The sequence below is a fragment of the Colletotrichum scovillei genome, assembly GCF_011075155.1.
Source record: "Colletotrichum scovillei strain TJNH1 chromosome Unknown Contig00004, whole genome shotgun sequence".
Classification (NCBI taxonomy): domain Eukaryota; kingdom Fungi; phylum Ascomycota; class Sordariomycetes; order Glomerellales; family Glomerellaceae; genus Colletotrichum; species Colletotrichum scovillei.
The window spans coordinates 2,506,804-2,532,415 of NW_023336262.1; the positions used below are offsets into that span (position 1 = coordinate 2,506,804).

A 25,612-nucleotide genomic window follows, 5' to 3' on the forward strand; every position below is an offset into this window, starting at 1 on the left:
GGATCTGCCATTGTCTTTCTTCCTATCTCTTGGGATGTGGAGATAGAGGCCTTGCTCCAGAGACACAAGGCTTCGCCAGGTCAGTTGGAAGCTGACAACATGAGGCTGAGTCTTGAAACAGTGTAACAGCAGTAGCCTCTCTACCACTTCGTTGGGCTTACTCTTTCTAAGCTTATCTTGGCTTCTACTTGCCTCATCACCATGTGGCTATCGTGAGTCTTTGGTGTCTACTTCAGACACAACATCAAACCGGTGGCGGCTGGCTATCCGTCAAGAACCAACAGAGAATGGCAGACTCGGTCTCTGACTGGTGCAGCTTTGACGCTGTTGGGGAAGACATTGAAACAGGGATGCGGAACCCAAGCGGCAACCTGCGAATCGCGATATGCAGGGAGAGAGCCTACTATCAACTGTGTCAAGTTGAGCCCCGAAGGCGTTAATCAAGTGTCTCTTATGAGCAGCCACCAGTCTCATCTCGACATAACTCTACAAGTGTGAAAGATGGGCCTTTTCACATCTCAGCTAGAAAGGTGGAATGCCCCGCCTACTACCTTGGCCCAACCGCCCGACCTAACTCTCTTCCAACAGCCCACCTCCAACACGCAGAAAGCCCAGCGACTCGCCGAAGTTGCAGAATTTCCGAATGCGGATGCGCAAGATATATCGTCGTGGTTACTTCAAGCCTTCAAGCCCTTCCCAGCGGCCAACCACAGCGAGACGCCAAACACCCTCCGGGCGAAGGGTGATGCTATTTTTGGATCTCGTGGTTGAACACCACATGCTGAGTGGGCGCCTTCACGGCTAAACCCGCCATTCGGAGACCTTCGTCAAAAGGAGACAGCGGACGCCATGTGTAAGACAGACAGCCTGATGCCATCTTATATTGGTCGAAGCATTGTGGCAGATTCGTCCTACCAACGGTATCACGAGACAAGTCAGCTGGCTTCACTTTCTCAATTCTTACCTTTTCGAGGTGCCGGCTTACCTAACCCGGACACGACTCGGCACCGAGTCGGAATACGACAAGAATGGACACCCGGGAGTTGGGAATGTCTCGCCAGCGCTATTTCTGGACCTTGCGAAGTTTTCCCATGGGCCATGAGTCCATGACTGCTGGAGACCTTCCCCAGTATTTCTTGCTTCATCTAAGCAACGGTCCCTTGGAAGATGCCCATATTTACCCCGACTGAATGTTACAGAATAAGGAGCAGTGACGCCAAAAAGCAGGGAGCGATAAGAGCTCTGTGACAGCGGATAAGGATCAACAAGAAATTCTCGAGTCTTGATCCTTGGCACACAGAGGGGCGACACGGCCGGTACTCGAGCAAGGATAGAAGCTCGTCGACGGGCTACGAGAACGCGGAAGCCTCATCTATCAGATGAAGCGCCAAGCCGGCAGCACCCTGCGCAGAGGGAGGAACCGTAGTCCCCTACGCGTGCGTGGCCGTGTTCGTGCCAGGAGCTCTCTGTTACCGGTGCTGTTTGAGCCTGGAAAACTTCATCATGATTCCCTTTTCAGGATGAACTATGTGGCCGTGAACTGCTTGGACAAGTCGGCAACTGATGAGAAGATAGCAACGGGGTATTTTGGCGGCAGTTTTGCTCCGATACGATCAAACAGATGACGATGCCCATGTCTCTCCCTCGGTGAATCACTGCCGTCTTGTTACCGAAAACAGCGAAACCCTAGCTCTCCGGCGGCCTGCTGTTGGACTGTTGGACAACGCTCCAGTGTTTCCAGTGGTCCCCTGGAGGCTGGCGGGGGGTTCGCCGGGTCTCTTTTACAAGGACTTTCTGGCTTCCAGAACGCGCTCCTGGCCAGCTTTACCTGCGTACCCTGCGTCAAGCCGGCCAACAGAAGACACAGGCCCTGGCGACGTCACTGCAGATGGGCCACTTGGCAGTGCGCTGACACAGCCCGTGCCCCCTATCAAGTCTGCAGCGCGCAGCCAGCATGGGGGGGCCCTGGCGTGGAATTGTAGATGGGAAATGGCAGTTGTGTAGTGTGTGAGGTGGGCAGTATCACCCCAGAAAACCCGCATTTCCCACCTCCCGGATCCCTTCTTCACTGAGGTGAGAGGAGTTGGGGTACCCGGCCGTAGCAGTTGGGTAGGCCAAGCCAAAGTTAACAAAGACACGCTCGGCGCCGCCAAGGTTCGACACATTCCATATTGTCGTTCTAGGCGATATCACTCGTCATTCCGAAAGGTGGCCCACCCCTTTCTCTTTGGAACCGATCAATACCGGTACATCTACAACCTCTTCTCGTCCGAGGCTGTCCGCAGGTCCATCTACGATCCCCTCAAGACTCATCTTCGGCGTCTTACCCGCGCCATCTCACTGCTGCAGAAAGTCTGTGAGACTGGCACGGATCCCTCCTCGGAAACGACATGCAGCAGCCGCTAGTTTAGCCTCATTCTCTCGCGTTCACTCACTCGCAGTCTCGCTCCTCCTGCTGCTTTCCCCCGCTCGGCTTTGGGCTCTTGTCTCCCGAAGCAGAGCAGACAGCTACCCACGGTGGCTCTCACGTGGGATCGCGCAGCGCCGCCGCAGCCCGCGGGACCATATGACCTCGAAACATGTTCACCCCTCCTTCGACCCGTCATGGAGACGAGGAACTTCAACTGGCGGAGATACTCTGCGCCAGTTGCCATCGCCAGCATGATCCTAGCGGCCCTCTCCGTCGTCCTCTACTTCAACATTCGTGAATATCTCGCTGTTCGAGATGGCGTCCGATTTGATGTCTCTACTTCTCCCCAAAATTCCCTGGCGGTACGTCGCACAAGAGTACTGACGCTGCGTGACAGGCCAACTTGCCGAGGGTCACCGTCGATCTCGGCTACGCGAGGTATTCTGGGAATTCGCTCCCGAGCGGCGTGAACCAGTTTCTGGGAATGCGGTATGCGGCGCCTCCGATAGGAAATCTGAGATGGCGAGCACCTCAAGATCCTGAGCCGAAAGAGGGCACGACAGATGCCATCGATGTAAGGCACCGGGCCGTGTCGTTGGATCGAGTGCCACCTCGCTGACAGAACCTCAGTTCGGGCCCATTTGTCTCGGGACGGATGTGACTTATCCTACTTCAGGTCAAGACGAAGACTGCTTATACGCCAACGTCTGGTCGCCAACAAACACGACGGCTGACTCGAAGCTTCCTGTATGGTTGTTCATTCAAGGCGGTGGTAAGGTCCCCTCTACTCACACGACATTGCTCCATTTAGAGATGAGAGTCGACTCGTGTTCAGGCTCTTGTGTGTCGTTCTCTTCGTAAGCTCTGATCTGACACTACTTAAGGTTACACCTCAAATGCCAATCCAAATTGGAACGGCTCTCAAGTTGTAGATGTCTCGGGCAAAAATGTTGTCTTTGTAAATTTCAACTACAGAGTCGGACTTTGGGGATTCCTGGCGAGTGACCGGGTTCGAAAAGACGGCGAGCTGAACGTGGGACTCTTGGACCAACGATTAATGATGAAATGGGTTCAGACTCATATATCAAAGGTAAATTCTCATAATCCTTTCATGCCATTTTCATCCATACTCACATGCAGTACAGTTTGGAGGTGACCCAAATCATGTAGTCATCCACGGCCTCTCAGCCGGAGCAGGCTCGGTCGCCCTCCACCTCGCAGCTTACGGCGGACGCGACGACAAGCTCTTCATAGGCGCCATGTCCGAGTCGGTCTTCTTTCCCGCGCAGCCTCGTGTTCCGGAGCTCGAGTACCAGTTCAACCAGACGCTGGCCAAGGTAGGCTGCACAGATGATAAGGATCAGATGGGCTGTCTGCGCGGTAAAGACATCAAAGCGATCCAGGACGCCAATATCGCATCGCCGTTTCCGGGGAGGGCGGCAAACCCGCACTTCTACTGGACTCCGTGTATAGATGGCGACATTCTACAAGATTACCCGTACCGGCTCTATGACAAGGGTTCATTCATCAAAGTCCCCGTCCTCTTTGGGACAGGAAGCAACGGTTAGTCCCGTCATTATAATGCAACAGCGACTGAGGTACTAACGCACTCCTTCAGAGGGATCCGTCTTCGCCGCCAACGTCGCAACCCAAGACGAATTCGTCTCCTTCATGACAGACAACTACCCCAAACTCACAAAGAACGAAACCGACCCGATGCTGCAAAAGTACCCCCTGTTGCCGCCGCTCCCGAACCACAACGTCTGGTTCCCGTCCACCAGCCAAGCCTACGGCGAGACGACCTTCATCTGCCCCGCCAATACCATCATGAACGCCTACGCGGCCGCCAACCGCTCCGGGACGAGCTGGTCCTACCGCTTCAACGTCCAGGACAACGACAACACGGCCTCCGGCCTCGGCGTCCCGCACGTCTTTGAGGCGCCTGCCATTTTCGGCATCGACGCGTGCCCGACGCCCGACAGTTTCCGGACGTATAACAAACCCATTGTCTCGCTGATGATGAAGTACGTCATCTCGTTTGTGCGCGATCTCAACCCCAACACGTATAAGCTCGCGGGTGCGCCAGACTGGGGCGATTGGGGACGGAATCAGTCGCGGTTCGTGTTTGAGTTGAATAAGAACCGGATGGAGAACGTCGATGATGGGCAGAGGGACCGGTGTAACTTTTGGAAGGGGATCGTGGAGGTCATGGAGCAGTGAGAGGCGTTTTTCTTGGATATAGAGAGTGCCGCGGACCATGGATAATGAGGCGTTTGCATCTGCTGGGTTGGCCTTCTTATTTTTCTTGTGCATACGAGTAGATGGCATATCGGGTTGATACCAGCATTGGATGATACACATAATGTGTATATTTCAGATTTCTTCTACTGCATAATTCAACATCGCTTTAACAGTATGTGTCTTTTTCTCCAAGGACTATCGATCTTCTTCACCACATAGCAGCCTATTATCGCAATATGATAGAGTTAAGTGAGAGCGTATATCAATGCTACTTCAGTCGTTTGACACGATAGACTTACATGCGCTGGAGGAAGTGGATGCAGTGAAAACCACCATGGAACGACATCCTAAATGGGTAAAGTCAAGGGAAACTGTGCCGCAAATTCGGGCACAGAACGGGGCCAACCTGCATATGCTTACTTCGTATGCTCAGCAAAATCGCCATTGAACGAAGCCTGAAGTGGATAGTTGCGTCACGGACATGGCTTGGTGCCGCATTCTCTCATGTGACTGATGTCGTCGACCTCAACGCAGCGGCGCGGCGCAAGGCAGCCGCCTCAACATTCGAAACGAGTCCGTACATTGTCGTGGGCTTTTTATCCCCCCTTCCTGCGCCCGCAGAAGAAAGCGAATCTTGTGAGATCATAGAGTCGGTTTTATTTTTGACTCTGCGCAAGCTTCTCCGTGTCGTTTGTAGGATTCAGTTTCGCGTTAAACAGACTGATGACCAGAAAAAGATGCCGTTAAAGGATCTCCGAGCTGAGGTGGCACAGAAGGACGAGGAAAAGTCGGAGCGTGAAGAGCAGGCCGTATATGATGATTCGGAATGGGAACACATGGGGGCACCTATCGATGAAAAAGGTATGTCTACGTGTCCAACGTTTTTCAGATCAGTTGGGAGAAGCATTCCGAGTCTGGGAAAAGCCTGGGAGTTGACAATGCGGTAGAAACGGCTGGAGAAGAGTGTACCGAAGACAAGGAAGCCAGCCCGCCGAGTGAGGTAGCCTTCGAGAGACCGGAGCGTCGATGGCAGGGACTTCGGAGACAGGAGGATGAGGCGAAAGGGAATGTTGTTTCTGAGCTTGTAAGTTTTCGTTTCCTTTCTGACATGACGGAAGAGGTAGTGAAGCTAATCATGTCTTTTGTCTGTGGTAGCTCTTCTTCCTAGCTGGATTATTCCTATGGGCTGTCTGATGCCTCAGCTAGGAGGATTAGGGATCAATCACGGATGAATCGTGGTCTATGTAGCATGTCTCGGCGTTCGTCTTATTCGCTATGAAATGAAAATGAAGCAGGCGCTTATTCCCTTGGAGATAATGCACTACTTACACCCTTCCAACACGCATCATTTGCCTTCCCACCAGTGCCTTCACCAAATCCAACTTCAGCTGACCGCATTGTTCCTAGTAGCTGTGCTCAAGTCGCCGCTGCCGGCTGTGGACTGTTCGCCGCTGCTGGTGCTGATGGGGAGGCGGCGGCCTCGGCGGGAGCGGCTACATCTGCTGGAGCGGCTGCTTCAGGTGAAGCGGGAGCCGGAGGCACAGAATCTTCCTTCTCAGGCTTACGTCCGGTGATATAGTATCTGGTCGTAGATGGGGTCAGTACCGGTTCGTGTCTCCTCTCAGATGAAACCTGTTTGTGAAGGCGGCCTATATGAATGAGGGTAGTACTTACACGGGCCAGTAAGCGTGGATATTCTTATCCTTGATATCCTTCCGGACTTCCATGAGGAAGACCTCGACCTCGCTGCGAGACCAGTCGTGGCCGCGGGTCAACGCAGCCATGGAGAATCCTTCGAGGCCCGTGAGCATGTTCTCGCAGTTCCAGATGCCGATTTCTTTCCACTTGTGTTCCTTCGGCCACGAGTTGCTGGGCCACTTTGTCACCGTCATTTGGACGTCGACAAAGCCAGCCTCCACCATGACATCTTTTAGCGGAGGAACTTTAGCAAAAGGGCGTCCAAATTTCTCTGAAGCCTCCTGAAGTAAGGCTGCCCATCTGAGCAGTGCAGAATCGGGTTTCAGCGTTCCATCGTCGGAGGTTGGGGCAAGGTCGATTTCTTGCAGTTCGACCCACCCACCTGGCTCGAGGTTACTTTGGGTTGTGTCTTGTTAGCTCTCTATATTTCCCCAGGCAGTTTTATTGAGAAATGAAACAAGGATTGTCCTCACTCATAGCACTTTTTCAGATAATTTGCCCAACTGCTGATGCCTGAAGTGATGACTCTGCTATGAATGTACTGGAAAGGTCGCGAGTACAACCACGGGTCTTCAGCATCGTCGACTTCGAATCGAACGTTGGGAGGTACACTGTAAGAACTCATCAGTCTCTGCTTTCGGGAAGTACATTGGGATTGATCCGTACTAGGCAGGTAGTGTTGGAGACAAGTCAAAGGCAAGGACCTGTGAAGATATTACGTCAGTTATAATTCGAACTTCCTTATTCCCCACTTGACTACGCAATTGTCTGTAAGAATTTGAGCTGAGGGAATGCTTACCTCGGATTCTGGGTGCTCGTCTCCAAAGTCAAGAGCCCAGATACCGCTGCCGGTGCCCACATCGAGAACTCGCCCGACCTTGGCACCAGGTTGACAGGGTGGAGCAACACCGAGATTGTTGTCGGTGACAAGAAGCCACATTGAATGGGTCAAATCTGGGCGCATCGTGAATGAGAAGAAACATCATGGGGGAGGTATTCTTTGGCTCATACATACCCAGTCTCTCTAGCTCTCTATCGTCGTTGGGAATGATGTACGCTACTTAAGTCAGAGGTGTTGCGCAAACGAATCACGTAAATGGACCTACTTCCATCTTTGTACCGATGGTAGGTTCTGCCATTCTCCTGTCGATATTCAAGAATAGACTCCCGAAGGCTGGTGCTCGACGAAGCCACGCTCTAAATTGATAAAACGGCGTTCAGCAAGATTTTCGAGAGGTTTCAGTGAAGGCAGCGAACAAAGTATACAACGATGGCCATCAACTTACACTTCCAATTTCTGACTGTGAGTCTCCTTGAACTGAGTCCTCCGGCTTTGAGGAGTGTTAGGACTTGTCTAAAGAATGACTTCATGTTCGTGATGGCATACCTCCTCTTGATCGACGGCAAGCGAAACTGGTTCGTTGTCTTGGGACATGTTGCACGTTCTGACGTTAACTATTTCCGAATTCAACGAGAAAGATTGCTGATGGGAAACTACAGAACACAGCGCGATATCAGATTGCCAATAAGCTATAAACCGTGATAATAATCGAAGTTGGCGTGGGGGGGAAGCAATTGTTTTGTGGCGAGAACAGAAGAGTTTATGCGAGCCCCTCTTCGTGGTCGGGGTGCGCTGCAAAACCAACAGGCAAACACGCATATGCACCTCGGCGGTGCATTTCTCTCATTACAGACATTTGTGGACCTATAGGATTCGCGGTCGAATGAGATCCTGGGAGATTGAAGCGTTAACGACAGCTGGAGGCAGATATCTCCAACCGAAGGGTTGCGTTGGTGACCGGGACACTAGTTTCTGGGAACCCAGAATCGGAAAGAGATCCGTATCCGCGGCACAGGTGCTCATCCACATTTGCTGCCAAGGCGAAGACTCGGCAAACAACAATGACGGACCTTGTTTTCGTTCCACGATAAATTTAATGCGGTATAAGGCCATGCAGTCGCGGCACGCCGAGGGCTTGAGACATACCAGTGTTCAGTCCAGGTCAAGACGAGAATAGAGAACGCCATGGACCTGAATGCTTTCCTAAGAGCACAAGGGTGCTAACATGCGGTCACGAGATCTGCGCACCAGCACAGGGTGATAGCATAATAGGCTCTTGTGCGAAATGTGACCTTTTGCTTTTCATGTACTTGCCATTGACGTCTGAATCCGGCTTGCTATTCGTGGAGTACAAGGCATCACATCCCTGCGATGCCCTAGGATGGACCTAGACTAAGGCAACTAGAGCCTAGATCCCGTCCAGAATGCAAGATGTGCTCAACAACATGAGGCTTGGGAATCAAGATATCGAAGGAAAACGCTTTTGTGTATACATTATCTTCCTAAAAGAACAGCGACTTAAATCTGTTGTTAAATAAGCTAAGTAACACACTATCATATTTAGCACTTTTCTCTTATCGGTACTTAAGTCTGTCTTCAGCACTATCCTTGTTTCCCGACTGGGAGTGAACCCTCCAGATCTACATATGGATTGGAGAATTCATCTCGTGTAACGAGACCGCCAATCTTTGATCGCAAGTTACGGGTCCCGCTTGCCGAACTCCTCGTCAAAAACGGACAGCCCTGTGGACGCAAGTCTGTGAAGTTGAAGGTGGGCATACTGGATGTAAGACCGTTCCTCTCGAATTCCTTATTTCCATCGACTTCACGGGTCTATCAATGAAGCCTAGGTCAGAGTCGGAAGAGACAGAGGCCATAGTAGGAATCAGGCGCCGAGTACCCACCAACTAATATGGTTTGCGTCCGATGATGCAATACCTGGGTCGAGTCAACATCATAACGCGTATCTGATTGCTAGGAATGCTTACGCTGGCCACCACGCATGGATGGTCCTATCCTGGATATTGTCCCGCACATCAACGAGAAAATCTTCAACCTCGGTGGGCGTCCATTTTAGGGCGCGTGTTAAAGCCGCCATTGTGAAGCCTTCAAGGCCGCCAGAAACGTTCTCGCCATGCCACATACCAATTTCTTTATACTTTGGGTCTTTGGGCCAAGTGTTGGTAGGCCACTTGCATAGACTGAGCGATACATCCACAAATCCAACCTCCACAAGTAGGTCCTTCAGTGGCGGGATATCGACGTAGGGGCGGCCGAACTTCTCTGATGCCTCAAGTAGAAGACTACACCATCTCATCAAAGGATGCGAGGGTGTGAGGGTGCCATCGTCTGATCGCGGAAAGAGATCGAACTCTTGTAGTTCAATCCATCCACCAGGTTCAAGATTACTATATTTCCCCTTGTCAGTGTGTAACTCATGCTTGAGGTTATTTAATTCCCGGCAGAGGTCACGGGTAAGCCTGAGGTGCATAGACTCACTCAAAACAGCGACGTAAATAGAGCTCCCAGTCACCAATACTGGATGTCATCACCCGGCTATGGATGTAGGAAAAGGGCCGCGACCAAGTCCAATCTTCCTCGGCATCGTCAACTTCAAATTTGACGTTCGGGGGCACGCTATGGTGAAGTTAATTTGCTAGGAACTATTTCTTGTAAGTCAAGCCTTTGTTGCAGTCAACTCACTAGATTGGAAGAGTTGGAGACAGGTCGATACCATATACCTGTGACGCAGTCTCAGTCAAACACTGTATATTCAAAACATGTGTAATATCAAGAAACAAAGAAGCTTTGAATACGTATTGGAGGCAGCCCACAATCTTACCTCAGATTCAGGATGCTCGTCACCAAAGTCGAGGACCCAGATGCCGGAGCCAGTTCCGACGTCAAGCACCCGACCGACTTGGGCACCCTCCATGCAAGGTGGGGCCATGCCAAGTTTGTCATCTAGAGCAAGAAGCCATAAGTGGTGCTGTAGATCTAAGTCAAGTATTAGAGAAACGACTGAACAAGGAATGTGATCATTTGGAAATTTTACCAAGCCTGTCTAGTTCCTTTTCATCATTGGGTAGGTTGTATTCTATAGCCGGATAAGAGAGAGTCTTTCAAGGAGGGACTGAAGCCCGGAAACACATACTTCCATCCTTGTATCGGTGGTACGTCCTACCATTCTCGGTGCGATACTCAAGAAGTGATTTACGAAGACTGACGCTCGATGGGACTATACTCTAGAGGATGAAGGGATGTGTCAGTTATTGGCTGTCCTCAAGTTCAGGGCAATAGCCCCTGTGACGCAGGCTTGAGCTTACGTGCATATCTGCTATACCTTCCTGTTTCCGCATCAATTAGCCCACGTCTGACAGAAGATTTGTATTCGAATCGAAGCCATTTTTCCCTTACATCGTCCACATCAAGATCGGTAACATTGTTGTCATGAGCCATGGCGGCCGTGCGTATTGGCTCTTCCGATACTGCTGTAATTTTCTCCTCGGGTCTTGATTTCAAGTACTATTGACATGGTATGCCAAAAATGTTGAAAGAATTAACAGTCGCGGGGGTGGAACGCGGGCCTTGCAACCCTTTTGTGTGAAGTCCAATCCCGACCATGCCAGTTCGCCTTTGGCGGACCCCTCTTGGTCGCCAGAGACTCCAACGGGCAAACATGCATATGCGCGTTACTCCTGCGGCACAGACAGCTGTGGACCTGAAGAAGACGCAGCGCGTTGGAAGGTCACCAGGTGACGAGATTGAGCTTTGGACATGGGGAAAAACAATGTTTCTTGCGAGTGGATAGCAATGTCTGTCACTCCAACTGCCCAAGTCCTAGTCCATTCATCCTTGTTCTCGAAGGCTTTTGGACGGCTTTTGGGCGAACGCCGGCACTAACAATCCGTTATCTATCGAGTCAAACGTGCCAAACACGCTGAGTAGTTCCCATTTACAGACTAAATGTACCAGGGTCGGGCTTCGAGAGAATGCCATCCCAACCAAGATTACCCAATACGGCCCTTAAGACGCTGCCCAAGGTCACTGCATCCGCCGGGACTTTTCGTTGGGGCATGATCAAATTGTGACCAACTTCCACTGCATTAAGTCATTCCCCTAAAGTTCCTCGAATGTACAGATCTGCAGGTTTGATGATGTCGTCGTTCGGAACCGTAATAATGAAGGACTGAAAGTTCCCCAACCCATGCGACGCTCCCGAGCCGCGCTAGGAAGGGCTGACACTAAGACCCATTAGACTGAGGTTAAATGCAACCTTCGTACAATCACACAATCGAACTTCACATCTCGGAAGCCTCGGATTTTATAATTGAATTTTCGACTACCTAAATGAGATATATGGCATGTTTGGGCTCACAAGGCCCAAGGTATCTAACGATGACCAAACTACCCCCGATGAATCCTCTCACTATTGAGCACTCATACTTTCCTATGTGTGCTCTGCCTCAAGACGTAGCCGGAGCTGACGGTTGGGCTGAGGGAGAAGCAGGAGCCTCCGGGGACGCCGGAGCCGGGGGAGCAGGAGTGTCATTCTTCTCCGGCTTGCGCCCGATGATGCAGTAACTGATCAAAGTATCAATACACGAATCCGCTCGACATCTTACATTGCAATTGGCCAGAAGACTTACGTTGGAGTGTATCCATGAATCATCCTATTCTTGACTTCGTTCCGTACTTCCATGAGGAAGACGGTAACCTCCTCAGGGCTCCAGTCAAGAGCGCGCGTCAAAGCGGCCATGGTGAATCCCTCGAGGCCAGTCGTCGAGTTCTCGTAATGCAGTCTTCCAATCTGCTTGTACTTCTCATCCTTGGGCCAGTCGTTGAGAGGCCATTTGTACGTTGTGATAGAAACGTCGACGAAGCCAGCATTTGTCACGTTGTGTACAAGGTCTTTAGGGTCGATGTAAGGGCGCCCAAGCTTTTCGGTTGCCTCTGTGAGCAACGTGCTCCATCTCCGTGTTGCAGAGTCGGCCTTGAGGGTGCCGTCATCGGACGTGGTGAAGATGTCGAGTTCCTGTAGTTCGACCCATCCGCCAGGCGTGAGATTACTTGAGTGGCACCGAGTTAGCTCACATTCGATGAACCTTGTTGTCTGTTTGATAGAACAATCATAATGACATGAAAAGGAAATTCTGCATACTCGTAACATCTGCGGAGGTAAAGATCCCAATCGCTAATGCTCCCGGTCATGACTCTGCTGTGGATGTAGTCAAACGGCCGGGACCACGTCCACTCCTCCTCGACGTCGTCGATCTCGAACTTAACATTTGGAGGCACGCTATAAGGCCCATATCAGTTTCTTTACACGTGTGCGTTGACGTAGTCTCCCGCTGACTATCAAACGAAAAAAGGGTCACACATACTAGTCAGGGAGAGTCGGGGAGAGGTCAATGCCAATGACCTATGCAAGCCGCTGTGTTAGAGACTATAGTAGGTGGAAACGACACATAAAAGAGTGCCAAGGGCTACCTCGGTGGTACATAAAGTATCTTACCTCAGCGTCAGGGTGTTCGTCTGCGTAGGCAATCGCCCAAATACCGCTGCCGGTGCCGACATCGAGAACTCTACCAACCTCTGCACCTAATTTGCAAGGCGGAGCAATTCCAGAAGCGAAGTCGAGAGAAATAGCCCAGAGCTCATCTTGCAAGTCTGGAAACAATTTTTAGCGGCACGCTCATACTGCCATTAGGATGTTGGAGTTACCTAGTCTTTCCATTTCCCGCTCATCATTGGGCACCGTGTATTCTGAGATGACGTTAGGGCGCTTCTACAAATAGAATTACAACAGAACATACTTCCGTCTTTGTATCGGTGATAGGTCCGGCCATTCTCAATACGGTAATCCATAATAGAGTCACGGAGACTAGTGCTTGACGAAGCGATGCTCTGATCGCATATCAATAGGTCAGATTGAGCGCGTCATGATTCAAGTGAGTGGGCGATTCATTCTTACGCTTCCTATCTCTGAACGAGAGTCATCTTGCTAAGGAAAAAGTCAGAAAGTCAATGACTTGTAGACGGGATGGCCTTGTCATTGCATCACAGAGCTATCGTAGATATCTTACCTCCTCGTCTACGACGAGCGCGGGAGTGCCGGCATTGTTTGCTGCGGCCATGATGGCGAACTTTAAAGTATATTAGATTAGCAAGGGCGTCGATGACTTTCGTGTTACTCTGGCTGGTTGATGTTTCCGATGAAGATGCGATCGGAATACCTCACACAGCGTAGAATTATGAACACTGGGATTATCAACGAGGAGGGATATGGCTGAGGGGCCATCGATGTTTTTGTGACAAAAACAGAAGATCTCAGTTCGTCACCCCTCTTGTGAGCCGGGGGTCGGCGAAGGAACCAACGAGCAAACATGCATATGCATCTCGACGGTGCAGTTTCCACATTGCAGACAATTGCGGGGCAGAAAAAACTATGGTCGAATGAAGAGACAAAGAATGCGACATGGGCATGTGAAGACAACTTCCAACAGCATCCCGCGATCTAACCACTTGCCACTTCAGTCATTCAACCCCTGCAACCGCAAAATCTGGACTGCCCACTATCGGAAGCCGTCCCGTGTCCGCGGTGCGCCAAACCCTCATCCATGTTTACGAGTTTTCGATAGCTCAGTCACTATGCCCAGTCTCGGTAAGAAAGGAGCTTGGCCAAGTGCGGAAATCTCATCGGACAATGGTGTTGGTATCGGAAATCTAGTATCGATGTGCATTGTTGGGGCGCTCACCCCGCCCAGTCGACTCACTTCTACCCGCTCGTCGTCGACGGTCGTCCTTGGCACCTTGATCCCCTTCAACTCTCGGCTATATCAATATTTTCTAAGCTTGAGGTGCAGCAGGGGCATCCTTCTTCAAAGGCTTTCTGCCAACAATAGTGTAGCTATATTCAAATATTATTAGCGAAAAAAGTTGACGTCTAGCCTTACAGCCATGGCAGCGGTTTCTAACTTACATCGGCATGTACGAGTGTACTTTGGGGTTTCTCATATCCTTCCGGACGTCAATGAGGAATATCTGAACTTCTTCTTTAGTCCAGTCGTGTGCGCGCGTCAGAGGGGCTAGAGCCAGAGCCTCTGCAGCGTCCACAAAATTGTGATAATTCCACTGGCCAATCGTCTTATGATAAGGGTCTTTGGGCCAGGGGTTAGAGGGCCACTTGAACTTGTCGAGAACGACGTCCTCGAAGCCGACCTCGGTCAAGATGTCTTTCAATTCGGGACAGGGAACGAAGGCACGTCCGAACTTTGCGGCGGCTTCCCGAACCAATCTGCCGAACTCAGCGAGAGGTGCCTTGGGTGCCAGAGTTTCATCATCAGAGGTGAAAACAAAATCGTTTTCCTGAATCTCGAAGTAGCCACCAGGAACAAGATTGCTATGATTGAAGAGGACGTCAGTCGACTGGCTTTAAATGCCCTCTAATTTGGGGGGCTCTGAGGGTTGAATGCTGTGACAATGATCACGTCAGACTCACTCGTAGGCCTTAGTGACCAGCTTTTTCCAATCGGCAATCGAACCATTCAGGAAGCGGATGTGAATGTAATCAAAAGGTCTCGAGTAGAGCCAGTCCTCTTCAACATCATCGACCTCAAAGTGGACGTTCGGCGGGACGCTAAAATCTCCAACATTAGCAAGAGGCTCGTCTTGAGGTTTGATGCGTTCTCAAGAGGAGGGGCAACTTACTCTCTTGGCTGAATTGGCGAGAGATCAACGCCTAAAACCTACTCCCCGACTTTATCAGGCAACTTTCTTACACATAGATCATCAGCAAAACTCACCTCTGTTTCGGGGTGTTGATCACCATAGTCTATGGCCCATAGCCCAGTTCCTGTGCCAAGATCCAGGATGCGCCCAACATTGGCGCCTTCCTCCGCAGGCGGCGCAAATCCCATCTTGCCATGAAAGGTGAGATTACAGATCTCGCTCTGCATATCTGTCCTCAGTGTTAGTTTAAGAGTATGGGAAAACAGGCCCCCAAGGCGCCTCACCGAGTCTCTCATTCTCTTGGTCGTCGTTGGGAAAGGCATATTCTAAAATAGCTCATCAGAATCACCCTTGGATTAATCAGAGTCGGAGGAGTCTCTCTCACTGCCGTCCTTGTACTTATGATACGACCTGCCATTCTCTATCCGATACTCGAGGATTGAGCTTTTCACACTTGTGGTTTCTGAGCGAAGACTTTCGAGATCCACCTCGCTGTCAGAGATCTGAAGTGGTGGTTAGCTGTAAGGCTGAATGTGCCCCGTCACTTCCCGATGATGCTTACTTCGTCATCAGCGACGAGGAATTCCTCGGGATGCTCCTCGGGTGCAGCAGCCATGGTAGCAATATGTCGTACTCGGACGCGTTGCTGAGTGGGTTCAGATGTAAGCCAAGACCCTGGGATAACTTCTTGCTGAAGAAATGTTAAGCGACAAGACTTCAGGATTAAACGAGGGAGACGACGACTTGAAGTTTTTGAAGGTGGGCAGATGAATCGACCCCTCTTTGTCGACCCAACCGCGGCCTGTCACCCGGCCACCATTCACAACAGCGAGGTGCAGGGCGCATGATGCAGGCGAGCGGCGACGTTGCCTCTTTGCAGACCGAAAAAACTGGAGATGCGGCAGGGGATAGGAGAAGGCATCCCCCCCCCCCCCCGCGGGAGGCGGGCTTAACACCCGCCAGGCTAGTGCCTGTTTCTTAGCCGCACCAAACGACTAGAGGGTTCTCAAAACAGACAACAAACACACGTTTGCTCTGAAATGTAGCGATAGATCTCATCCTCTTGTCGACCATCCTAGGTCAACATTCAACAGCGATAAGTCAATATGATTTCCTACCACTCAGTATCAACAAGCTTAGAGTCAATAGGCAATGGGGCACCCAGCATGACTGGGAGGAAATCGACTGAGTTTATTAAGCAACTATTCGAAGGCTCCAAATCAGTGCTGTCGGTGCCACACTTTCTGATAGGCCAGTCACAACTGCCGTTGTATCATATGAGACATCTTCGAAGTTCAGAGCCATGTCATGTCATCTTCCCAGAGAGGCCGATATCTGAGCTGAAATCTGGCAATCCGTCTTGATGAAGCGATCAAACAGCATGATAAGGCCTTGTGAAGGCCTTGTGAATCACTGTGGTGAAGTTGAGACCTCAGCTGGAGTGGGCTCAGTAGCCGCCGGCTTAGTCGCCGCCTCCAATGGCTTCCTACCCACAAGCGTGTAGCTACAACGTTGTCAGAAAGAATTTCAGCACGGATGAGCACGAAAACATATTTGGACTTACATGGGAAAGTAGGAGTGAACCTTCGGATCCCGAAGGTCCTTCCGCACCTCGGCGGCGAACAACAGGACCTCCTCCTTGGTCCAGCCGTGCACCCGAGTCAACGGTGCCAAGGAGACAGTCTCAACTGCGCCACCAAAGTTGTGGTAATTCCACTCTCCGATCTTCTTGTACTTGGGGTCCTTGGCCCAAGGATTCGTAGGCCACTTGAAGACGGTCAGCTCCACGTCTTCGAACCCGACCTCTGTGAGGACGTCCTTCAGATCAGGAACATGGACCAGGGGCACACCCATCTCCACGTAAGCTTCGCGGATCAGGGCGCCGAACCTAGACAATGCCTTCTCGGGGGGCAATGTTCCATCGTCGGCGGCTGGGGACATGTCTGACTCCTGTATCTCGTACCATCCGCCGGGCGTGAGGTGGCTATGTGTTTGGAAAGCGTGTCAGATATCCTTCGCGGAGTTGTACTTTAGTGATAAGACTTACTCGTAGGCCTTCTTGATCATCTTCTTCCAGTCGCTGATGCCGCCCGTGATGATTCGACTGTGAATGTAGTCGAATGGCTGTGAATAAAGCCACTCCTCCTCGATATCATCAATCTCGAATCTCACATTAGGCGGAACGCTGTGAGAGATGAACGATCAGTCTTCTGGGTGTCTTGTCATGGCCAACCGGTCATTCATGGGGGGTCAACATACTCTGACGGCTGCACAGGAGAAAGGTCCATGCCCAGCACCTAAACGACGGGTGGTCGTTAGCAATCTTTCGATCATTGCGTTCAAGGAGTGGGCAGCGTCACAAGAATTGAAGACTCACTTCGGCTTCAGGATGCAGATCCGCAAAATCGATTGCCCACAATCCAGTACCCGTGCCGAGATCGAGAACACGACCAACTTTTGCGCCAGGCTCACATGGAGGGGTGATGCCGAGCTTTCCATCCCACGTGAGATAGAAGATCTCATGCTGCATATCTAGTAAGCCCTGTCAGTGGGATAAGATACTAGCCGGTGATAGTCTGCCTTACCAAGTCTATCGAGCTCTTTCTCATCATTGGGAACTAGGTATTCTAGCGAAGCTGGTCAACCGCTGGATGCAGTCGGAGAGCGCCTGCTTTACCTACTGCCATCCTTGTACTTATGATAAGTTCGACCATTTTCTTGGCGCCACTCGAGCATAGATGCCTTGATGCTCGTCGTCTCTGATTGAATACTCTGTCAAAAGAGCAGCATGAGTAAGGAGATCTAAGTAGTGAGAATACCGCGAGATTGGTGTTGTCCTTACCTCGAGATCAGCCTCGCTGTCGGTCACGTCAACCTAAACTTTGCATTAGTTGTCATCTACTTGGTGTTTAAAGTTGCAGTTACACGTACATGGTCTTCAGCAACAAGCTGGACCTCGTTATTCACGATGGAAGCCATGCTCGCAGGTGCTCGTTCGCGCAGTGAACAAGGTATCCAACCTTGATGGTTCTCCTTCAAACAGAAATATGGGCAACGTGAGAGCGCGAATCTTGACGAGACGCAAAAGGCGTTTGGGCAGCGGGGGAGGCACCGACTTGTCTATTTGTTGCGACCAAAACATTCGATTGTAACCCCCTCTTTCCGGCCCATGTTTCTGAGCAGGGCCAACAGAACGAAATGTGCATTGCATAATGCAAGTACGGCGGCCAAGTTGTCTCCATTTAGAAGGAAAATGTGGGACGGAGAGGGGACCGTCGTTTGTTGCTTGGTATCGAGGCGCCCAAACCCATGGTAGAGCCGTTGGATGCAACGCCCGACCTTCTGAATCTGTCCGGAGCCGAGGCGAAGGTCCGAGTCACCCCGGCTTCAGCCACACGATTGATTCGCTTTGTGTTTTTGACGAGCCGGGCAAAGATTGAGTTCTGTTTCTTTTGTATTGAGAGAAGAGATGATTCCGAATAGAAAAAGAGGTTGGGCTTTACGGCTTCTTCCTTGTCATTCCCGCTTCCTAACCATGTTTTGCCCCAAGGTAGTGGCCTACTTCTTACAATCTCTGTTCAATTCTCTACTCTTCATTCCGATTCTGGCTTCCGACCAACAACAAAATACCTAAGTTGCTCAAGTCAGCATGCAAAGCGTATTCGACCGTGATAATAAAACAGAGACGGCTTACATGGGGACATAGGTATGGTGGTTCTTGTTAGCCAGGTCCTTCCGGACTTCAGCCAAAAAGACATTCACCTCCTCCCTAGTCCACTTATGAGCGCGCGTCAGAGGCGCAATAGAGATAGCCTCGAGACCGGCGTTGCTATTCTCAAAGCCCCAAGCGCCCAGTTCCTTGAACGAAGGATCTTTGGGCCAGGTATTGATGGGCCACTTGTACCGGCTCAGCGTCACGTCCTTGAAGCCCACATCGACCATCAGTGTCTTCAAGGAAGACACCGAGACGTACTCGCGCCCAAAGATGGCCGCGGCTTCCTTGAGGAGGTTACCGTACTTGGCCAAGGGACAATCGGCAGGGAACGTGCCGTCGTCGGACTGGAACTCCATCTCTGGCTCCTGCAACTCTAGATAGCCGCCAGGTTGGATGTGACTTACACTCATTAGCAGACAGCTATTGAGCAAAGGCCGGGAGTAAAACTCGCACTTACTTGAAGCATTTAGTGAGGTACGCCTTCCAGTCTGCGATACTTGACGACATGAAGCGACTGTGGATGTAGTCGAATGGGATGGTATACGTCCACTCCTCGTCAATGTCGTCGATTTCAAATTTGACATTCGTAGCTACGCTAAGACATCCGACCTCTTAGTCATCTCTCCCGATAGCTTCACGAATTCAGAAACCTACATGTCTGGCTGCGTAGCGGATAAGTCAACGCCGAGAACCTGTTCACGGTCAACGCTGATTCAAATTTTTTCACGTTTGAGCTTGCCTCGGCTTCGGGATGATCGTCGCCAAACTGAATAGCCCAGATGCCTGTGCCCGTGCCAACATCCAATACTCTGCCAACCTTGACACCAGGCTGGCATGGAGGTGCTAGTCCCAGCCGACCACCGAGTGTTATGAGGCATATGTGATGTTGCATATCTAACAGTGTCAGACAAGTAAGCCGCACGCTTGAGATATCCCAAGGACTCCGTGGAGGTGACATACCCATTCTATCATTCTCTTGCTCATCGTTGGGAATCACATATTCTTGTTACCGATATAGTCAGCACGGCTTTACAAGAGGCATGGAGCATGTTTCTCACTCCCGTCTTTGTAGCGATGGTACGTCCGTCCATTTTCGAACCGATAGTCCAAGATTGAGCCACTGAGGCTGGTGCTTGAGGAAGCAATGCTTTCAATATCTGCTCGGCTGTCTTCCAGAGCCTACGACTGCTATAATCTCGAGGAAATGGCACCTGTGGCACGGTCACAAACGTACCCGCTCATCCGCAACAATCTTGACCTCGTGGTCGACTTCAGCCATGATTACAAGTGTTGGTCGGGCGAGAATGTCGCGCTGTAGTTTATGGACGGTGGACAAGAGTCGATAATCTGACCAAAGGCATAGGAACAGAGGAAGAGAGAAATCTGGACAATTTTGTGGAAAAGTAACATGCCATCGCTTATAACCCCTCAATCAGACTCAACTTAAACCAACGAGGGAAATGCGCACACAACGCATGCCACCGGCGAAGTTGACCCTTGGCAGCATTCTGAGTGGACCCGAGAGAGAGCTGCCACCGAATGGAAAGCGAAGTCCTCAAGGCAGGGGTATCAAAAACGATGTCCTTTTTCTGCATGGTCCTCAACACTTGCTGTCGCGGTGACTGACTCGATATGTGACCGACTGTCCATCCCTTTCCCTGAATGTGACCGGTACAACCAACATGAACCTCGACCTCTCCTTTAGTTTCTGCGAACAAGATGACAGCACACGGATTGCTAGTCGGAAGATCTAATACGTGTCGAGGGGAGCGCTTCTCGTTATCTGACCTTCATATACGTAGCCCTAGAGGACTCTTCCGTCATGTGATTTGAAGTCGATTTACAAGACGTTCCCGTCAAGCTGTCAAAAGAGTTAACCCCCTTCCCTCCTATTCCGGCTTCCTTCCCACGATGAAATACCTTGAACAGACCAGTTAGTACAAACTTCCCATCCGAAGAAGACTTTAGACCACCACTTACACAGGGAAATACGCATGAACCTCCCGATTCCTCAAGTCTCTCCTCACATCCCCCAAGAACCCCTCAACCTCCTCACGACTTCACCTCAAAGCCCTCGTAAACGGCGCCATAGCCAACGCCTCAACCGCCCCTACAATATTCTCGTGATTATACGCCCCCAGCTCCTTGAACTTCGCCTCCTTTGGCCAGGTATTTACAGGCCACTTGTAACGACTAAGCTCCACGTCCACAAACCTAATCTCCTCCATGACGGTCTTCAGCTTCGGGACGGAGACGTACTCACGACCGAGCTGAACCATGGCCTCGCGCAGGAGGTCGCAGTACCTGTTCAGCGCACAGCCTCTTGGGAGGGAGGCGTCGTCAGATTCGGCGCGTAGATCGGGTTCTTCGAGTTCTCTATACCCGCCGGGGACGAAGTGTTGGAAGGCCTTTGTGAGGAGGTCTTTCCAGTTGGCTATGCTGGACGTCATGAAGCGGCTGTGGATGTAGTCGAATTTGTGGGCGTAGGTCCAGTCTTCTTCGAGATCGTCGATTTCGAATCTGACGTTTGGGATTACACTGAGATAGAGGGGCACGTAATCAGTCCTTTTCTTTCCCCGGGGCCTTTTTCTGGGATATCTGCCTTGATTGACTTACAACTTTGGCTGGATCGAGGACAGATCAACGCCGAGAACCTAAGGCGGGTGATTACTCAGGATACGTCCAAAGCAACTCGTTACGTCGATAGGTGCAGCTTACTTCGGCTTCCGGGTGGTCATCGCCGAATTCGATAGCCCAGATGCCGGTTCCCGTACCGAGATCGAGGACTCTTCCGACCTCGGCGCCTGCTTGGCAAGCGGGCGCAAGACCGGGTCTGCCTCCCAGCGTCATGAGGCAGATGTGGTGCTGTAGATCTATCGAAACGCGATCAGATTCTAAATCCCAGGAAAAACAAACATGTGACAACTCTCACCTAGTCTATCCATTTCCCTCTCATCGTTGGGGATATTGTACTCTTGCATTTCTTTTAGATTCACGCAGGAATGAAGAATTGGAATTCCAGGTCAGATTCTGAACTCACTCCCATCTTTATACCGATGGTAGGTTTGACCATTCTCGAAGCGGTAATCTAGAATTGAAATGGAAACGCTTGTGCCGGACGAGGCGATGCTCTTGGTCGTAACATTTAGCATATGCCGAAACGACCCACGAGAAGATTCTTGTTGGCTTACTTCGACATCTGCCTGGCCGTTGTCCAGCATCTGAGTATACGACAGGTGTCAGTCTACTGCTGCGAGGGGTTACAAACGTGCAGCTTCATGGACATAGTACCCCATCATCAGCAGAAATGACAACTTCGTGGTCAATCTCCGCCATGTTTCTCTGAGTATCGGGGACTGGAGACTTGGGATTTGGGTCACTGCTACTCGTTGCGCGTTTGCCTTGCTCAAGATACCTCGCCCTACATTCAAGAAACGGCAGGCTTAATTTAACAAGAAGGAGACCACATCATGGGGGTAGGCATTAAGTAACCCCCTCACCTTGGCGAACACGAACCAATATAACAAGACATGCAAGCCCGCGGCGAAGTTGTCCCCGTCCACAAAAGTCCACGACACCTCCATGTGGAGCCGATGAAACCGCATCTTCATCAATCCCCGCCTGGGCAGGTGAAGATGTTGAACTCACGTTTCCTGCAATCCCCGTAACCGGTGTGGAATCATGGTCATTGCTATTCACATACAAAGATAAAGTACGTGGACTGTAGACGACCCATTTTACGTATCAGTTGATCTCGATGTGGGCGGGTGTATTAGACGGAAGCCTCCCTCAGCGAGCCGTCCGGGAAGTGGATCTGCCTTGCAGACGGAACCGCGGATGAGCACCCGGCTCCGGCCCGATCCCCGCGGAGTCAACCAACTTGAGGCATTTCCAGTGAGCAGCTGTCCTGTTCCGTGGAGGTTTCGCAGGTACGGTTACAACAGTGCGTTCTCCGGGGATATGCCCAATTATGATGCCAGAAAAACTAGTCAATAGTCGACGTTGGTGAATACATGATGTCATGAGAGTTCACATCAACGAATATTGGTGTCTTCAGGAAGTCAAAGATGTGAATATGATTCATGAGGACTGACAAGGGATGATGCGCTTGAACCAAACACCCGTATTGTTACAGCCCTTTGGAGGCCATCTAGACCTGGTCCGATTATACATGTTTCTAGCTCCAACTCCTAGCTTAAACCAAACAAAAACAAAAGCTCACATCACTCCTTTGGGAACAGCTCCGCCGAAATATCCTTATCCCTTCTCTGGTGATTTGTCCGGCTTGAGCTGCTACCAATGACCGTCGGCGCGTCGCCGTCCGTGTCCGGGTCGTATTCGGCGTCATCCGCATGTTTCGCCTTCTTCAACTTCAAGCTGGCTCCGTCGTCTGAATTCGCACCCTCCTCGCTTGCCGAGTCGGCGTCGTCGTACGGGCTGACACCCGCATGTCTCGAGCTCCAGTCGGGGTCCTCCTCCGGTAGTCGCTCGTGTTCGTGCTGGGGCTGCTTGATGAAAGAGTCGATGATGTAGTACTGCATGGCGTTCATAACGAGTGGGAAGAACATCATGACGAAGAAGATTTGCAGCTGCTCATTACCCTCGGTCCACCGCAAGGCCCAGTCGCCGACGCGCGAGATCCAGGGTAGGAGGAGGAAGATGATGAGGACGCAGAATTTCATGCCAAACAGGCCGCAGAAGTAGATGAAGGACTGCTTCAACCACCACCAGGCGTTGGGAGGTGTGCCATAGTTGCCGGACCGAATCGACTCCTCGGGTTTGCCCAAGGGTGTGTACGCGACGAGGCCTGTCAGAACGCGGAGAAGTACGATGAGGATGGGGATACCGATGGTGGTCTGCAAGACGCACGTTAGTACGATGCCGGAAGGAGAACGAAAGCGAGTAGTTTACTTACATCAATAGCGAGATTGAGCAGGTAAAAGGAGCACGGGTTTGGTGTGTAATCCTCGCCGCGTCTCATCAATCTCTGCGCGTTGGCCGTGGTTGCGGGGTCCAGTGTCACAGAAAAGCGCCCTGACGTCAACATTGACATGAAGATGTTGGCGATGTGGACGAGAACCGAGCCAAACACCTGCTTCGAAACGTCGAAGAACCAGATCTTGACTGGACGTTGTGGCCGCTCTCTCCAGCGCTTGAAAACCAACGACAGCAAGGCAAGGCCGCCCAGGGCCGCCTGGACAATGAGGGCAAAGGAGCCGAGCAGGCTGCACTCGCCGTTGCCGCCTTCTTCGCCCTGTGTTGCAGCGTGGGTAGCCGTGGCCGCGGCGACAGCGCTCGTGAAGGTCGCGACGGCGCCGTCGAGGGCTTCTGTCGGGGTCGCAATAGGGGTCATGGTGCTTGCTGCTGCGTCGACTGCTGCTGTTGCTGTAGCTGCTACGAAGGCGGCGAGTGAAGTAGGAACATCTTGGGCGGCAGTCGCTATCAGGTAGGGTGGCGGAGGGGCCATTGGCCTGGCCGGGTCGGGGTGTGTTGAAATGGGACTAGCAGAGGGAGGGACAGAGAGAAAAAGGGCGGTCTCGTGCGAATGACGGGGTGATGTTTGGTCGGAAGGGGGGGCGATAAAGCGGCCGTCGGTATGTGGATGACGTTCTTTTGGGGTGGGAGGAGGGTCGATCGCTTTAGGTCGAACAACGGGTTTTTGGCTGACGGATTAGGAGCGAAGGCGAGACAAGCGCATGCAACCGCGTTGTGGATTTGGGGTACCGTAGGAAAAAGGAAGGAGTTCGAAAATTGGAATACGGCGGCAAAAGGAAGAAGCAACACAAGTAATAAACCTCCGAAAAGTCTGGGCGAGGAGGGATGTTTAAGAGAAGAGGGAAGAAAGCAAAAAAAGAGAAACACGGAGATAGAAAGAAGAGGAGCGGGCCAAGGTGTAGCGAGGAGCGGACAGGCAAAAAAGGTGATCGTCGTCGGGGATTGATGGGCCAGAAGGGCGGGCTGTCACGAGGCGGAGTAAGAAAGTGACATGCAGCACAGACTTGGGGGAGCTTCAGCCTTCAGCTTAGGCAACTGCGTTAGGTGGAGAGTTGATATCTTGGCACCGTGGCGCCTTGGTACCAAAGTAAGGTAGGTATGAGCCACGGTCAGTGAGCGGTCTGGCGTTTGTGTCTGTTCGAGCAAGCACCTCAAGATGGTGATGATGATGAGCAGATCTATTGGTGGTAGCTATTGATGAGTAAAGGCACGATACCACGGATACATACAAAGAGTACCGTAGGTGATTAGGTACTGTACGTACAATGAAATGGGAAAAAGGCAATGGCCGGGTCCTGACACAAGCTTACTTCTGATTGGGCTTAGCGTCCCCGCATACCTTAACACACCTGGCTTTGCCGCCTTGGGGGATTCTCCATTAGTCACTTTCCCACGGCCCAGACTTGCCGTAAACTCGCCTGGAGCAATACTTCCTCTGTATTACGGAGCACCTACAGGCTAGGGGGGCGGATAGACGGAGTCAGGACAGGCACGAGGGGGGCCACCAGCCAAGGCTTGTGTGTAATGTCGTTGGCTTCCACGGGTTTTACAGTTTGGAGCTTGGGCTCGGGTGGATCGAGGCGAGATTAGGAGATTTTAAAAAGGACGGAGAGACACCGCCGTCTGGATGGCACCGCCGGCGGAAGACATCACGAGATTTGTCTTTTGGGGTAAGGTACCTACCTCCCTAATAGAAGGTGAGGTAAGCTCAGGAGGCCGCGGCCAACGAGCGGACGACGGACCGGAGAAATCACCGCCGTTTAAGATCCACCACCCGACCTACCTACCTACCTACCTACCTCCTTGAACTAGGTACGACCATCACCACCTATTCGTTTCCACGGATCGTATCATGCAAAGGCCAAGAGACCTTAAACCATCAATGTGGCTGCAGCGGCCAATATCCGTCCCAAAAACCATCTGCCCTGCCTGAAAAAGCCGTTGACCTGGGCAAGCCACAACAGGACAGAATGGGACACAA

At 51.5% G+C, this 25,612-nt stretch overlaps 8 protein-coding genes across 8 annotated transcripts; 1 reads left to right on the forward strand and 7 right to left on the reverse strand.

Moving 5' to 3' along the window:
* Positions 1-43: 43 nt before the first annotated feature.
* On the forward strand, positions 44-4,767 carry HER10_EVM0005447 (carboxylesterase). Its single transcript, XM_035475065.1, has 6 exons — positions 44-2,742; positions 2,808-2,984; positions 3,041-3,182; positions 3,295-3,500; positions 3,556-3,973; positions 4,029-4,767. The coding sequence occupies exons 1-6, from the start codon at positions 2,605-2,607 to the stop codon at positions 4,628-4,630; spliced, it is 1,683 nt and encodes a 560-aa protein (XP_035334945.1). The 5' UTR covers positions 44-2,604; the 3' UTR covers positions 4,631-4,767.
* Positions 4,768-6,067: 1,300 nt separating this feature from the next.
* On the reverse strand, positions 6,068-7,908 carry HER10_EVM0009176 (uncharacterized protein; the record flags this gene model as incomplete). The annotated part of the gene is made up of 9 exons (XM_035478675.1): positions 7,737-7,908; positions 7,636-7,680; positions 7,456-7,546; positions 7,365-7,406; positions 7,149-7,303; positions 7,016-7,053; positions 6,823-6,960; positions 6,326-6,745; positions 6,068-6,233 (listed from the first exon to the last, which is right to left on the reverse strand). The coding sequence occupies exons 1-9, from the start codon at positions 7,782-7,784 to the stop codon at positions 6,068-6,070; spliced, it is 1,143 nt and encodes a 380-aa protein (XP_035335217.1). The 5' UTR covers positions 7,785-7,908.
* Positions 7,909-8,872: 964 nt separating this feature from the next.
* HER10_EVM0002260 (methyltransferase domain-containing protein) lies at positions 8,873-10,724 on the reverse strand. The gene is made up of 9 exons (XM_035471980.1): positions 10,608-10,724; positions 10,517-10,537; positions 10,345-10,435; positions 10,246-10,287; positions 10,033-10,187; positions 9,894-9,931; positions 9,690-9,827; positions 9,179-9,598; positions 8,873-9,128 (listed from the first exon to the last, which is right to left on the reverse strand). Exons 1-9 carry the CDS (start codon positions 10,647-10,649, stop codon positions 9,098-9,100), a joined length of 978 nt encoding a protein of 325 aa, XP_035334705.1. The 5' UTR covers positions 10,650-10,724; the 3' UTR covers positions 8,873-9,097.
* Positions 10,725-11,614: 890 nt separating this feature from the next.
* Positions 11,615-13,491, reverse strand: HER10_EVM0012188 (methyltransferase domain-containing protein). Its single transcript, XM_035481588.1, has 9 exons — positions 13,277-13,491; positions 13,165-13,194; positions 13,007-13,097; positions 12,915-12,956; positions 12,706-12,860; positions 12,575-12,612; positions 12,352-12,489; positions 11,840-12,259; positions 11,615-11,774 (listed from the first exon to the last, which is right to left on the reverse strand). The coding sequence occupies exons 1-9, from the start codon at positions 13,325-13,327 to the stop codon at positions 11,657-11,659; spliced, it is 1,083 nt and encodes a 360-aa protein (XP_035335432.1). The 5' UTR covers positions 13,328-13,491; the 3' UTR covers positions 11,615-11,656.
* A 149-nt stretch (positions 13,492-13,640) lies between these two features.
* Positions 13,641-15,733, reverse strand: HER10_EVM0010128 (UMTA protein). Its single transcript, XM_035479597.1, has 8 exons — positions 15,484-15,733; positions 15,307-15,424; positions 15,206-15,247; positions 14,996-15,150; positions 14,901-14,938; positions 14,692-14,829; positions 14,173-14,592; positions 13,641-14,100 (listed from the first exon to the last, which is right to left on the reverse strand). Exons 1-8 carry the CDS (start codon positions 15,535-15,537, stop codon positions 14,040-14,042), a joined length of 1,026 nt encoding a protein of 341 aa, XP_035335280.1. The 5' UTR covers positions 15,538-15,733; the 3' UTR covers positions 13,641-14,039.
* Positions 15,734-16,331: 598 nt separating this feature from the next.
* On the reverse strand, positions 16,332-17,451 carry HER10_EVM0009691 (UMTA protein; the record flags this gene model as incomplete). The annotated part of the gene is made up of 5 exons (XM_035479171.1): positions 16,332-16,425; positions 16,486-16,905; positions 16,969-17,106; positions 17,181-17,218; positions 17,299-17,451. 5 exons carry the CDS (start codon positions 17,449-17,451, stop codon positions 16,332-16,334), a joined length of 843 nt encoding a protein of 280 aa, XP_035335253.1.
* Positions 17,452-18,514: 1,063 nt separating this feature from the next.
* Positions 18,515-21,972, reverse strand: HER10_EVM0008985 (TAM domain methyltransferase; the record flags this gene model as incomplete). Its single annotated transcript, XM_035478490.1, has 9 exons — positions 18,515-18,551; positions 18,616-19,035; positions 19,094-19,231; positions 19,291-19,328; positions 19,376-19,530; positions 19,597-19,638; positions 19,695-19,793; positions 20,214-20,262; positions 21,928-21,972. The coding sequence occupies 9 exons, from the start codon at positions 21,970-21,972 to the stop codon at positions 18,515-18,517; spliced, it is 1,023 nt and encodes a 340-aa protein (XP_035335204.1).
* Positions 21,973-22,739: 767 nt separating this feature from the next.
* Positions 22,740-24,826, reverse strand: HER10_EVM0002296 (uncharacterized protein). The gene is made up of 2 exons (XM_035472013.1): positions 23,552-24,826; positions 22,740-23,492 (listed from the first exon to the last, which is right to left on the reverse strand). The coding sequence occupies exons 1-2, from the start codon at positions 24,101-24,103 to the stop codon at positions 22,860-22,862; spliced, it is 1,185 nt and encodes a 394-aa protein (XP_035334709.1). The 5' UTR covers positions 24,104-24,826; the 3' UTR covers positions 22,740-22,859.
* Between the last annotated feature and the right edge of the window lie 786 nt (positions 24,827-25,612).

Bases quoted from the DNA above. Each gene is read 5' to 3' on its own strand.
- HER10_EVM0005447 (XM_035475065.1), top strand. From the start codon at position 2,605: ATGGAGACGAGGAACTTCAACTGGCGGAGATACTCTGCGCCAGTTGCC. The intron at 3,501-3,555 runs GTAAATTCTCAT...CATGCAGTACAG, and splicing joins TTCAGACTCATATATCAAAG to TTTGGAGGTGACCCAAATCA. The intron at 3,974-4,028 runs GTTAGTCCCGTC...GCACTCCTTCAG, and splicing joins CTTTGGGACAGGAAGCAACG to AGGGATCCGTCTTCGCCGCC.
- HER10_EVM0002260 (XM_035471980.1), bottom strand. From the start codon at position 10,649: ATGGCTCATGACAACAATGTTACCGATCTTGATGTGGACGAT. The intron at 10,538-10,607 runs GTAAGGGAAAAA...ATGCGGAAACAG, and splicing joins CCGATCTTGATGTGGACGAT to GAAGGTATAGCAGATATGCA. The intron at 9,932-10,032 runs GTAAGATTGTGG...ACTGCGTCACAG, and splicing joins ACGAGCATCCTGAATCTGAG to GTATATGGTATCGACCTGTC.
- HER10_EVM0012188 (XM_035481588.1), bottom strand. From the start codon at position 13,327: ATGGCCGCAGCAAACAATGCCGGCACTCCCGCGCTCGTCGTAGACGAG. The intron at 12,957-13,006 runs GTATGTTCTGTT...ACGTCATCTCAG, and splicing joins TCACCGATACAAAGACGGAA to AATACACGGTGCCCAATGAT. The intron at 12,490-12,574 runs GTATGTGTGACC...TGGGCCTTATAG, and splicing joins TCCCCGACTCTCCCTGACTA to CGTGCCTCCAAATGTTAAGT.
- HER10_EVM0002296 (XM_035472013.1), bottom strand. From the start codon at position 24,103: ATGGCCCCTCCGCCACCCTACCTGATAGCGACTGCCGCCCAAGATGTT. The intron at 23,493-23,551 runs GTAAGTAAACTA...TGCGTCTTGCAG, and splicing joins TGCTCAATCTCGCTATTGAT to ACCACCATCGGTATCCCCAT.
- HER10_EVM0010128 (XM_035479597.1), bottom strand. From the start codon at position 15,537: ATGGCTGCTGCACCCGAGGAGCATCCCGAGGAATTCCTCGTCGCTGAT. The intron at 14,593-14,691 runs GTGAGTCTGACG...CTTCAATCATAG, and splicing joins CTGGTCACTAAGGCCTACGA to CAATCTTGTTCCTGGTGGCT. The intron at 14,101-14,172 runs GTAAGTTAGAAA...ATTTGAATATAG, and splicing joins GTACACTCGTACATGCCGAT to CTACACTATTGTTGGCAGAA.